General features: G+C 35.9%; 3 protein-coding genes across 3 annotated transcripts; 2 read left to right on the forward strand and 1 right to left on the reverse strand.

Moving 5' to 3' along the window:
- Positions 1–75: 75 nt before the first annotated feature.
- GCK72_012894 (uncharacterized protein) lies at positions 76–7,515 on the forward strand (the record flags this gene model as incomplete). Its single annotated transcript, XM_053729476.1, has 14 exons — positions 76–224; positions 304–507; positions 727–917; positions 1,038–1,209; positions 1,301–1,379; positions 1,430–1,596; positions 3,345–3,462; positions 4,273–4,394; positions 5,401–5,607; positions 6,244–6,322; positions 6,373–6,507; positions 6,758–6,844; positions 7,016–7,101; positions 7,245–7,515. The coding sequence occupies 14 exons, from the start codon at positions 76–78 to the stop codon at positions 7,513–7,515; spliced, it is 2,067 nt and encodes a 688-aa protein (XP_053584248.1).
- A 1,365-nt stretch (positions 7,516–8,880) lies between these two features.
- On the reverse strand, positions 8,881–11,609 carry GCK72_012895 (uncharacterized protein; the record flags this gene model as incomplete). The annotated part of the gene is made up of 3 exons (XM_053729477.1): positions 8,881–9,020; positions 11,023–11,334; positions 11,390–11,609. 3 exons carry the CDS (start codon positions 11,607–11,609, stop codon positions 8,881–8,883), a joined length of 672 nt encoding a protein of 223 aa, XP_053584249.1.
- Positions 9,953–14,060, forward strand: GCK72_012896 (uncharacterized protein; the record flags this gene model as incomplete). The annotated part of the gene is made up of 9 exons (XM_053729478.1): positions 9,953–10,015; positions 11,010–11,423; positions 11,475–11,595; positions 11,779–11,947; positions 12,586–12,716; positions 12,815–12,900; positions 13,217–13,528; positions 13,625–13,746; positions 13,934–14,060. The coding sequence occupies 9 exons, from the start codon at positions 9,953–9,955 to the stop codon at positions 14,058–14,060; spliced, it is 1,545 nt and encodes a 514-aa protein (XP_053584250.1).
- Between the last annotated feature and the right edge of the window lie 3 nt (positions 14,061–14,063).

Below are 14,063 nucleotides of genomic sequence, written 5' to 3' on the forward strand. Positions count from 1 at the left end.
AATGACGTCATATTTATAATGATGGTAAAGCAATTAAGCTTATCGAAGAATTATCAATTGTCAGTCAAATTACAGATGTCATGTTATCGAAACTGTATCAAATGTATGCTACTTTTGTTTCTCATTGGATTAGCTGTATTGAATACTTATAGTTATTGGAAGGATAGTCTGAACGTGAATACGGAAAAGACTAGTATGCATCCAGAAGTTACTGTAGAACAGAGGTGAGTGAAACAGACGTGTTTTTAAGAGAATCACACTCGAAACTTTCTAATCGACTAAAAAATAATAATCGATTTTCAGTTCTATTACTCCATTCCATTGTCCGTTTGAATCTTGGAATCAAGTACATTCTGATATTGTACCAAATGAGAATCTTCATCTGGAATGGATCCAGAATAATATTTCACGACGAGACAATATTTTGGAGTCACAAATTCGACTATTGTCTTCTTTCGTCTATCCGGATCATATTTCAATTATAACGAATTCACAGAGGAGTTATGGGTAAGAACTACGATTTTACAATGGACTACAATAACATGTTCCATTGCGATTTCAAAAACTTATTGAAACATAAATATTTTATAACTTTACTCGCTAAATTTCGGAAGTTATATGTCAAAACAGATGTGCTAATATAAGAAAACTCTCAATCTAGTCCAATGGTGTTTGGAAAAGAGCATTTTAGTCTGGATCGAATTTTTGCCATCTTTCTGTTTTCAGCCAAAAAGTCTACTGTCGCTACTATAACTGCCTCCGAGAAGAGATCTCCAACTCCTCGTATCAATCAATATTTTTCCCAATGAATGTAATCAGATGTCCGAGAAGAATTGGTGTGAAATATATGTCGATTAGTTTTGATTCGGAAGAGATACCACAAGAACCGATTCCACTTGTTTATAGAGTTTTTGAAGGTGAGATTTTTCTATTAATCAGTGTTCCAACTGTACAAGTCAACATTTCATGTTTCAAATAAGGAATGTGAATCCGGATATTGTGGGAACCTTCAATAAAGTCGACGTTTCATGTTTCAGCGCCAATCCACGAGGTATCAGTATGCGTCGGTCCGATATACGGATCGGAGAGCAAGTGGTTAGAAGTTGTAGAGTTTATAGAACATTATAAACTGATTGGTGTACGGTACTTCTATTTTACAGTATTCAATATGAATGAGTACAGTCGGAAGATTATTGATGAGTATCTGAGGTGAGTGGAGAGAAATAATGTTTCAAGATGTGGATAAGTGTTGTTTAGAGAATTCAACTCACTTGCCAGAAAAAAGTTGAAATATTTTCAGAACAGGAGAAATCGAGTTGACCGTGATCCAATCAGAATACAAAACAATAGATTGGCAGTTTCATCTCCTCCAGATTAATGTAATTTCATTTTCTTCCTCCACTGCTTTCATATTCCTCCGAATTTTCAGGAATGCCACCAACGGAGTAAACATCATTCGAAATGGGTTATAAACGTGGATATTGATGAGAGATTGGTTATTTTGGATGATAAAATAAAATCAGTTGGAAGTTTATTGAGTGGATATAATGATACAGTTGCTGAGGTCGGATTTGCGATTCGAAGAATTCAGCTCAGGTATTTTTTGGCGAGGGTTGGGCAGTGAAAATGTTAAAAGGGCCATGTGGCCATTGAATTGGGCAAATTGCCCACAAAAAGGGCCACATGGCCCAGTGGGCACTAGTTTGGCGCGGGTTGGGCACAAGCTGGAGAGTTGGTTGCCGAAAGGAGAAGCTTGTTGGATGTGGGCACGGGTTGGGCACCTGTTTGGCCCCGGTTGGGCACCACTTTGGCCCGAAGTGGGCACAAGTTGAGAAATCGCGCTCTACAGCACACGCTGATTTTTCACCACGATTTTTCTAATTTATTTCGTTTCTTTTTCAATTCTTTCGTCCTTCTATTTTATGCTACTTTTTTCAATTAGAATATGAGACAATCTATACAGATCCGCCGATAAAACAGGTAAAACGCTACTTATTTTCTTTTTTTCTTTTATCTTTCAATTTTTGACAAATTTCAGCTTAACGAGAAATAAATTCAACAATACAAGCATCATCATCAACTATGCGCTTCGGCTACTCCACTGCTCGTCTCTGTTAATTTTCGCGTTTACTTTAGATTTTTCGTTTTAATTTGTATATTTGTAACTTTTACTAAAAATTATATTCTTCTCCTGTATTCCTATTCCCCATTTTAAAGTTTGACAAATTCTAGTTTATTTTATCTTATTACTCCCCATTATTACTGAAATTACTATTTTGTGTTTAATTTTGATGAATAAATAGTAGTAAAGTACAAAAATGTGTGATCTGGTTAATCATAGTGCTAAATGGTAAGGAGCGAAAGGAGAGGAATGCCGCACGTTGAACCAAATCTCGGCACTTTGCCCACGAAATGGGCCATGTGGCCCTCAAAATCGGCACGAGTGCCGGCGTAGGGCAGGCCCCGCGGCCCTTTTCTCTGGGCCATGCTGCCCATTTCGTGGGCAAAGTGCGAAAAAATACCTGAGAGAAGACGGAAAAACTGCCGGAAAAATACGAAAGTGATGAGCAGGTGGGGTATAATACAAGAAGAATGATGTGACGACAAATGTTTGTTAATTTTAAAAATATGAGAAACAGTTGGTTTTTTATAATGTTTGTAAAAAAATCCAGTTTCATGAAAATTGTTAGAGCATCGACTGTTGAGTAAAAATATTTTGTAGATACGTAAAAAAAAACTTTGATTTTTCAGATAATCTCCGAAATGGAATTCCTCAAATACAACGCGTCTTCTCCAGTCACTTGGGGTGCCTACAAAACTATTTATCGACCAGAAAAGGTACAAATTTATACAGACCTGCCATGGGCCAGGCCGATTTGAAATTTTTCAACGGCCCGAGGTCAATACAAAAAATCGAAAAGTTGACACTATTTATCGACCAGGGAATTTATGAACAAAAAGGATCAATGAGATAAATAACCAGTACATATATTACCTGCATGAAACTGGATATTCTTTTACTAATAATTTTCAAACTCAGTTATAATCAACTGTTTCAGAACATTGACTTCATCAATTCTAATTTCTCATTTTTGCTTCTTCTATTAATTGTTTTAGATAGCAGCAATGTATTATCACTGGGCGTATCAGAGGTATCCTGAAACAGTGGCTGAGTATGTGAAAAGTGAAATTGCGCTGTTCAGTCAAGACCTTGAATTAATCGACTCTGTCAATTTCAAAGTAATAAGTTTTGTAAGTGAAACATTACATCAGTTGCGGAAAATTTTCAATATGAATGCAATGTTTCATAACCAATTGACTTATACCATCTTTTCTATTTCCAGACACTACCGTACCATTGAGAAGAATATCCTTGGATCCGGATGGCTGATTGATCCAAATTACAAAAACTTTACAATTGTTCCGGAAGAAACGGAATTCGCAGAGAAACTGAAGGAGAATGTACTGAAAAAGATCAAATATGTATACGATCAACGGGTTTTGTACTGTGAAGAGATAGCAGAGATACCGTATGAAGAGTATAAAGAATTTGGACATGACATATTTAATTGTACATTTCGAAATGAAACTGGTAGTAATAAACGTGTTGATTGAATGGAATTTTGTATTTTATTAAAATAACATTATTTTTAGTGTTTCTGAGTGTTTTCAAATATGCGACTGAATAATTACCAATATTGTCATGTCGCGTCTAGCTCATTTCTTCGCCATTGAAAACTCATCGATGACTGAACTTCTTGACCCATTCACACTTTCTCATTCTATCCGCGCAACAGAAAAACCATTTATTCTCCTCCTGAACAATCTGTATTGACAAGGACGAGAAAAGATTTGCTGCTTCTTATTTTTGAAATGTTCTTATGGTCTAAACACCGAGGCATGTAATCAGCGGTTTGATCAGTAGATGAGGAAGCTATTGCTAGTTATCTGAAAAATTGGAAAAAAGTTTTTGCGTATTTTTCTCTTCATTTTCATTTTCATCTTTGTCAGATATTTCAACATTCATGGAGTCTTCATGGAGTATTTTCCTGGAGTCTATTTTTTTTTAACGGTTTCAATGTGACATCATCTTCGTAATGAAAAATTCCGATTAGTGCAGGTGTGGTAATGGCTGTTTTCCCCAATTTATTTTCTTTTTTTGTGAGTTGTGATAGGAGTGATTCTGTTTCAGAACTCTGATAATTTATACCTTTCTGATTGAACATAATTCAATAACTTCTCCAAACTTGACACTATTTTTGAAACTTACAGATCCGCGCAGCCATGGACCGTGGTCAATGTGGAATATTCAATGTTGCCCCGTTCTTGGAATGTGCTTCTCAAGGAAAAGACAATTCCGAGTGTTGTCGACATCGTGGAATCGTTCAGAAGACGTGAGTTTTCGGAAAGAGATACCTTGGGCGAATTAAAATTTTAAGAGAAGAATACTAGAAACGGTCATTTTACTTTTACTCTCTTTTTTTCATTTCTTCATTTCAACCTGTTGATCTCTAATAACTATTTTATGTAAATCTAATTTTTGTAAACTAAAATAAATTTATATTGATTTAAAACAATTTTTGTAATTTTCTTCGGCGTAGCAGTTTTTCTAAAAATCTAATTTTTTCCAGTCACAATTGTGAAACAGAAGTTGGACGTTGAGGAATAAGCCGAAAGCATAGGGATTAAAAAAAAACTTTACTACTATTTCGATATATATTTCACACATTTTTGATTTTAGTTTAAATTCTGTTGTTCGTACAATTAATTTTTTTTTGTAATGACAAAATAAGCTTACCAGAGTTGTCTCCCCAAAAATTATCCTTCCGAAACATGAAACATTTTGAAACGTTCTTGCTAAACATCACCACCAACACTTAGATCAGGATTAGCGATCCGTTCCGAAAAATTTCAATTTTCTACTAAAAAAAGAAACATCAATTGTTCCGGCGGATAGATAAATGAACACGAAAAAATTTGATCTAGTGTAAAATGTTCACTTCCAAACACCAAGATTGGACAAGATTGAGAATTTTCTTTTATTTGCACATCTGTTTTGACATAAATTTAAGTTCCTCTAACATCTTCTACTCTCCATTATTGGAATGACGGTATATTTATAATGATGGTTAATTAATTTCTACTATCGTTTAACTATAAATTGTCAGTCTCATTACAGATGACATGTTATCGAAACGGTGTCAAATGTATGCTACTTTTGTTATTCATGGGATTGGCTGCATTGAATACTTATAGTTATTGGAGGGATAGTCTAAACGTTATGACGGAAAATACTAGTATACAGCACAAAGTTACTGTAGAACAGAGGTGAGTGGAACAGCAAAGTTTTTAAAAGATCGTATATTTTTATTCGACCAGCAAATAAGCATCAATTTCTAGCCCTTCTACTACTCCATTCCAATGCCCGGTTGAATCTTGGAACCAAGTACATTCTGATATTGTCCCAAATGAGAATCTTCCTCTGGAATGGATCCAGAATAATATCTCACGACGAGACAATATTTTGGAATCACAAATTCGACTATTGTCTTCTTTCGTCTATCCGGATTATATTTCAATTATAACGAATTCACAGAGGAGTTATGGGTAAGAAAGTAGAATTCAAAATCGACTAGATACAATAACCTGTTCCATTGAGATTTCGAAAAGTTATTGAAACAGATATGCTTCATTATCTCCACTGCCTACAGTTCAGTAGTTTTTCATTAAAAGACACGTCTGTTTTCAGCCAAAAAGTCTACTGTCGCTACTACAACTGCCTCCGTGAAGAGATCTCCAACTCCTCGTATCAATCAATATTTTTCCCAATGAATGTAATCAGATGTCCGAGAAAAATTGGTGTGAAATATATGTCAATTAGTTCTTGAAACCGGCGATTGTGGGAAACTTCAATAAAATCGATATGTATTTTCAACCTTCAAACTAAATCTCCTTCACCGAAGCTCCAACTCGACTTTCCATTTTTCAGCGCCAATTCACGAGGTATCAGTATGCGTCGGTCCGATATACGGCTCGGAGAGCAAGTGGTTAGAAATTGCAGAGTTTATTGAACATTATAAACTGATTGGTGTACGGTACTTCTATTTTACAGTATTCAATATGAATGAGTACAGTCGGAAGATTATTGATGAGTATTTGAGGGGAGAGAAGGGAAATAATGTTTCAAGAAGGGGATTAGTGTTGTTTAGAGAATTCCATGCAGCATATATAAAGTATTTTCAGAACAGGAGAAATCGTGTTGACCGTAATCCAATCAGAATACAAAACAATAGATTGGCAGTTTCATCTCCTCCAGATTAATGTAATTTCATTTTCTTCCTCCACTGATTCTCCAGTTCTCTGACTTTTCAGGAATGCCACCAACGGAGTAAACATCATTCAAGATGGGTTATAAACGTGGATATTGATGAGAGATTGGTTATTTTGGATGATAAAATAAATTCAGTTGGAAGTTTATTGAGTGGATATAATGATACAGTTGCTGAGGTCGGATTTGCGATTCGAAGAATTCAGAAGACGGAGAAACTGCCGGATAAATAAGAAAGTGATGAGCAGGTGGGAGTATCTTTCAATTGAGTAACGTGTGACGACAAATGTTTATTTATTTCAAAAAGATGAGAAACAGCTGATTTTTATAATTATTTGGAAAAAAGGTCGTGTTTCATTAAATTTATTTGATCATCGACTGAAGAGTAAAAACATTTAGTAGACACTGTTCTCATCTTTGATTTTTCAGATAATCTCCGAAATGGAATTCCTCAAATACAACGTGTCTTCTCCAGTCACTTGGTGTGCCTACAAAACTATTTATCGACCAGAAAAGGTACAAGTTTCTGATGAAATAAACAATCAATCAGATAAATAACCAGTACAGTTATTACCTGCATGAAACTGGGTATAATATCAAATTTAGTTCTAATCAACTGTTTCAGAACACTCACTTCATAAATTCTACTTTCTCACTTTTGCTTCATTGACTCGCTTTTATTTTCAGATCGCAGCAATGTATTATCACTGGGCATATCAGATGTATCCTGAAACAGTGGCTGAGTATGTGAAAAGCGAAATTGCGCTGTTCAGGTGAGGTCTTGGAATTAATAAAAACTTCTGATTTTGCAGTGCTAAATGTTTTATGTGGCACATTAAATCAGTTTCAGGAATTTTTAAATATGAATACAACGTTTCATAACCATTGTGATCGAATCATCTCATAATATTTCCAGACACTATCGTACCACTGAGAAGAATATCCTGGGCGCTGAATGGCTGACTGATCCAAATTACAAAAACTTTTCAATTGTTCCGGAAGAAACGAAATTCGCAGAAAAACTGAAGGAGAATATATTGAAAAAGATCAAATATGTATACGATCAACGGGTTTTGAACTGTGAAGAGATAGCTGAGATACCGTATGAAGAGTATAAAGAATTTGGACATGACATCTTTAATTGTACATTTCGAAATGAAACTGGTAGTAATAAAAGTGTTGATTGAATGGAATTTGGTAATTCTTATTATTATCATTCTTATATATATAACGCATTGGGGGTTTGTCCGAATCTCTTTCACAATGTCGGAATTTTTTTTTCATTTCCAAAAATACAAATTATTATCAAAAAAGTTATCACGTAAACTCGAGCTGCGAGAAAACGCGCCGATGACGCGTCAGCACAAGTTGGTTTTAAAATAGCATATTTTAGTGTTTCTATGAGTTTTCAAAAATATTGTCAAAAAGTTTAAAAGTATTAATTGTCTTAGTTTTTTTGTAAATATTGCCACCTGCCCAACGTCGAACTTTCTGAAATCTACAGTGAGTTTTCTCACTTCTGCTAACCATTGGAACATGTTCAGAACATGAGATAAAATCGTTCTTAGCCAGCGTTCCAAGTGAAAGAAATATGTCTGGACAGTATTTTGTAGACAAATAACATTCATATATTCTCAATTGAACGAACTAAAATGAATAACGAACTAAACTTCTTTCGAAATTGATTTAAATTATTGGTCGACAGAAACTGAGAAATTTTTCTCAATATTTGAGAGTTCATTCTATCATTTTTCGGTTCCAGTTTCAGTCAGTCAAGAAGAATAATTATCAATCAATGAAATAGTTTAAAGATTTATCATTAAAACATCAGATTGTGATCTATCGACTTAGAATACATTCTGGTTTCTGCCTATTAGATTGAGAACATTTCCATCTTTCATGTCTACTGTCTGTCTAGCTACACATGTTCCGTTTCATTTCAAATTCGAAATTCCCTTCGGTTGTATCAGTTGTTATCTGCCCTTCATCTCAAACAAATTTAAATTAAAAAAAAAGAACAATTTGCGAAAAATTAGTTCTTATCTTCTAAATGTGTTTTTCTGAGAATCTTTTCAGGAAGACTGAAAGAATTTAGATTTGAATGAACTACTTTATTCTGCAGAAAATTAATTTAATTTCACGAACAAACTAATTTGAGCCGAAATCTTAACAGTACAAAAAAACATGTTTCACTATTTTCATAATTGGTTCTCTTCCGAATGATATCATTGTGAAAGATAGTAGAGTTGCAAAACGTAATTGAAGTAAATGTTTTGTTTTAAATTGCCACATGCTTTCGACTAATTGCTCAAACTCCTGTTTCACAATTGTGACTAAAAATCAGACTCTCAGAAAAAGTGCTTTGCTTCGCCGTGATGAAAATATAAATTTATTTAAGCTTACAAAAATTTAATTTACATGAAATAGTTATTAGAGATCAACAGGTTGAAATGAAAAAAAGAAAGAAAGAGGAAAAAGTAAAATGAGTAGAATCACAGAAAGGAACAAAAGAATATGGCAAGTAGCGTCTGGAATATACAAAAATCAATCGATTAAAGTGGAAATTTAAATGCGAACACCAGAATGATGGCAATGGAGCATGTCACCAACTGCATTTCCACATACGATATGTTGAACTCCGAGAGCTGATAATCCTTGAGTGGGGCGACAGAATTGTTCACATTGGGGGCCACTGGAATTTAGTTGGTGGTATTTACGGTTTCGGACAGGGTTGGGAAATTCCGGGCCAGCCCGGGCCGGGCCGACCCCTCAACCTCAGCCCGGCTCGGCCCGGCCCGGGCTGGCCCGGCTTCAAAAATGTGCACAATTTTTTCACAATTTTTTGAAAATTTTTATAAAAAAATAGTCGAAATTCTTGTACGCTTCAGTTTTTATCGGTTTTCCAAAAAATAGTAGAAAATTCGACGTTTTTTGCAAAAAATCAAAAAAAATTTCAAAAAATTTTCAACAATATTCAAATTTCTACAGGAGCCGGCCCGGCCCGACCCGGCCCGGAATTTCCCAACCCTGGTTTCGGAATAGTCTTTAATGTTTTCAGGGTAGTTTAAAAAAATTGATACATCTTCGGGCCATTCGCAAATTTATTCAACAGTTCCACTAAGACCGTTTGTGGGTCTGCGTGTTTTAAATTTTGCATTAAGATGATGTCCCCTCCCCACAACTCACGTCTTCTGAACAATTTCACGATGTCGACAAAACTGGGAGTTGTCTTTTCCCTGGAAAGCACATTCCAAGAATGGGGCAACATTTTCTGAACGCGTCTGCTACTTCAATTATTTCAAATGAAAACTTGTGAGAATAATTGATGCAGGAACAAATAAGCAAGGAACTATGATCTATATTTCGAAATTATTTCACCACCACTCAAAATGGAGGAATTATAAAACTCACCTCCAATCTAATCTGTGGTTCCTTTCCTCTTGTATTCTGGTCTCCACTATTTGTCAATTTATTGATTACACTGTATTATTGAGATTTTATGGGTTTTCATTGTTGTGCTGAAAATTTATAAAATTACAATGATAACTCTGTAGGAGATTTTCAAATGAGAGCGGTTATCGTACTGTGTTCACAAGAAGTTTCCTATAAATTTCGGTGCTCATAATGGAAATGCAAATGTTGGAGGAACGGGAAGTGGAGATTCACAGAGAGGATTCGGAGGTGTTGGTTAGTTTTTCTTTATTTTCTTTATTGTTTTAGTACAGTGTGTGTTTTTCGAAATTTCTTATTCGAAAATATCTATTTTCGAAAAAAATTCGAATGCTATTCGAATAATTTTTCGAATATTCGTTCGAACAGCTGTTCGAAATTTTTATCGAACAATTATTCGAACGAATTTTCGAACGAATATTCGAATGATATTCGAATATTCGTTCGAATATTCGTTCGAACATTTCTTTCGTTGAAGAGCTGCAAGATTTTGGAACCGAAGAACTTTAAAGATAAATATGAAATTTTAAATGATTTTCGTCCGTTTTTTATATTTTTGATTTAAAACTTTGCTCAATTTTAAAAAATGAAGATATGTGTCAGAACTATTTCGAATGTTTTGAACAGTTCAGATGGAAATTTACTCACAAAAATAGCAATTCTTGCGAAAATTTTCCGTCGGGAAACAATACTTTTTGAAAAACAGTAAAAATTTTCAAATTTTATTAGAAACGATATTCGAAAATTGTTCGAATAAAATTGCCTTCGAATATTGTTCGAACAATTATTCGAATAGTTCGAATAATTATTCGAACATATTCGAATAAGTGTTCGAATAATTATTCGAATAAATTTTCGAATAATTATTCGATCGTTGTCGAAAAACACACTGTTTTAGTATTGATCGTAAATCGAACGAGAGAAACGAAATACTCACATTTAACACATACGTAAGAAACTGGAAATAATGTTTGTGCGTATGATGGTACAAACAATATGATAGTGCACTAGAAGCTTTGAATCCAGTCTGTTAAAGCTTGATAATTAATTTTTGAACAGTTTATAAAATAAATAAAAATGACAAATAATAGATAAACTTGATAATTTCATGCAAAGTCTAAATCGAAATACATTGATGTGCTGATTCAGTTTTATCTAACCAACACGTGTAGCCTTTCATAACATAGCTTCCTTCATTTCAGACCCCGATTCAACTATAACATCATTCGAGAAACCAGACCAACCTGCTCCACCAACAAGAGTGGATGCCACGTGGACACCTAATTCAAATTCAAATTTGAACCTGAATCCAGGCTCAAATTCTGGAGATGCAAGAGTTGGAGGAGCCTCAAGATCCTCCTTTGAAACAATAACTCCAACAGCAGAAGTTCCTACTACAACACTACCAACAACGTCATCTGGATTCCCCACGTTGATTCCATTCTCATCGGAATCCTGGTCTACAGTAACCCAATCTCCACTTGCTCCAAGTCTTGAATCTAGACCAGAACTACCTCCAACACCAAATAGAATCCCATCTCCAACGGGACAGAACTCTGGGTTCACCGGAAGTTTTGGAGAACAACTCCCCGTGAGAATCCCCGCTCCTACTCCGATCCCATTTAATCCAAATCCGAGAAGAGATGTATGTTTCTGATTGATTTCTAACAGTTTTAGTTGTTTCTTGTGTTTTCAGGGTCATCGTCGTCGGACAACACCCGATCCGAGAATTATCAGACCCCCAGAGTCTCTCGTAGTCATTGGAGATTACGATGAAGATGAACCTCCATCGGAAAATGCAGTCGTTGACTCGCCTCGTATGTTCTTTCATTTGGTTTCGTTTTGAGTGAACTCACACAAAAATTATTAAAGTTATGAATAGGTTTCTGAGAAAATAGGATGAACTGAGGACTGCATTCTAGTAGATATGGTTTCACTGAGGAGCTAAGCAGACACCAATGACATTACCTAAAACATATTTCCCCCTTTCAATTTTTCAGAGCCCCTTGCCCCATCACAACCTTCATTCTTCTCTCAAACTCCTCCTCCACCACCTCCTCCTGCTCCGTCCGTAATCAGTAACAGTGGAGATGTATTCGCCAGATCTCGGAAAGAAATCAGTGCGACTCCAGATTTCGAACAACAATCTGGAACAGCTGCCACGTTGAGGTAGGAGAGACAAATTATGAAGTTTCAGAGGGTTCTCGAAGAGTTAGAGCCGAGAGTCAATTACATAGACATGAAAAAATAAGGAAAGATTTTCAGTCTAATCAGGTTTTTGAATCAGAATTTTAATTTTGAACATTTTTGAAATCATTTGCGTACCCAGAGACTCATCAGTCCCCTCATCTCACCCCTCTTCATTCAACCATCTCCGTCGTTTCTCATCTCGAAGCTCCTCCCCCTCATTTGCTCATTCTCGAGCACATCATCGATTGATTTGTCGTCTGACAACACCCGGAAGACTTTTATGTAATCGTCCGATGCCACGTCTTCATAGAAGTCGTTACGTGACTCCGCCAAAATATTGGAAGACGTCGGTTACACCGTTTATGGGGGAACTCGCAAGGAAACGAAGGAAATTGGATAGGTTCGGAAGTGCACGAGCATGAATTCTGAAATAATGGGAATGAATTTCAAATGGTGGTGGCTTGAACAGAATAGAATATACTGAAAATTTCTGAAAATTCTGGAAAATAAAACTGCATGAAACCGGAAAAAACCTATGGTGTACGGAGCATGTCGACTAACACTTTTCACTAAGCTACCAATTAAAAACGGCACTTAATCAATTATTTAATTTTCAGTGGCTCATCTCATGAATGGAAAGTGTCTATAATTCCACGTGGACAGAACAACAAGCCGACAGGTGTCAATTCAATCCCTCCGTTTACTATTGATGGGAAGGCGGATGAGAGATTTAACAAGTTTTATAGAAGTGAGTTGCCAAATATCAAACATTGTTTACTAGTTAATGCAGAGATTTGTGAAAACTTAAGGAGTTCTTAAAACATTAAAATTTATGGAATATTTCAGCCATCGACAGTGTAATCAATAAATTGGATTTGACAAATAGTGGAGATCAGAATGGAAGAGAAAAAGAGCCACAGATTAGATTGGAGGTGAGTTTTATATTTCCGCCGTTTCGAGTGGTAGTGAAATAATTTTGAAATAAAGATCTCCGTTTTCTTAGACAATCGTGCAGATTAGTCCTCTTTTTTTTTCATTTTGAGTTTTTGAGGCAGCAAACGAGCTACGCCAGAATCTTTTGATGAAAAAAATAGAATTGTGACAGAAGGCTCTAAAATAGGCTGTTGGAGAACTGAAATCAGCTGGTCTTCCAGTTTTTGTTTAAAAAGTCATTTTCAAAAATAACTGATATTTCCTATTCTTCTGTTATAATCATTCCAAATACATCCGTTATCAACTTTTTCTCAGGGAAACACGAAAGACCTGTCAGTCGAATCGTCTGCAGTCGTCATCGTTCCCCGTACAACCATCGCTCCAGGTGTCACAAATAAAGTCAGTGTGATACCATTCCGTCCCTTACATTTCACAGCTCCGCCCAAGAATGGACCACCAGGAGTGTCTCCTCCTCCAGCACCCGGAGGACAGTGTGGCGTTGCACCTGACTTCACTCCGTGTGTTAGCAATGAAATCGCCAGTAAATCTCTGTTAGAGTGTTGTAAGAGGAAGAATCTACCAGCAGGATGTCAGCAGTTGTGTCGATATGATATCACACAGGCGGAGGTGAGTTTCAGTTTCAGAACTTTGATAATTTAGACATATCTGATTTAGCAGTTGATAAATTTTTGATCAACTTTATAATATTTTTGAAACTTTCAGATCCGCGCAGCCATGGATCGTGGTCAGTGTGGAATATTCAATGTTGCACCATTCTTGGAATGTGCTTCCCAGGGAAAAGACAATTCCGAGTGTTGTCGACATCGTGGAATCGTTCAGAAGACGTGAGTTGTGGAACGCGGACACTACGGAAAAATTAACATTTTTAAAGAGGCAGACCATAAACGGTCAGAGTGAAACTGATGAAAAATGTGCCCAATGACGCCAAAATGAATCAATTTTTTAAAGATACCCCGAAAACTTTTAACACTATTTTGAAACCGTAAATAAGTACACCCAACTTATTTTCAGTGGCCCCCAATGTGAACAATTCTGTCGCCCCACTCAAGGATTATCAGCTCTTGGAGTTCAGCATATCGTATGTGGAAATGCAGTTGGTGATATGCTCCATTGCCATCATTCTGGTGTTCGCATTTAAATT

This window comes from Caenorhabditis remanei, chromosome IV (assembly GCF_010183535.1).
Source record: "Caenorhabditis remanei strain PX506 chromosome IV, whole genome shotgun sequence".
NCBI lineage: Eukaryota > Metazoa > Nematoda > Chromadorea > Rhabditida > Rhabditidae > Caenorhabditis > Caenorhabditis remanei.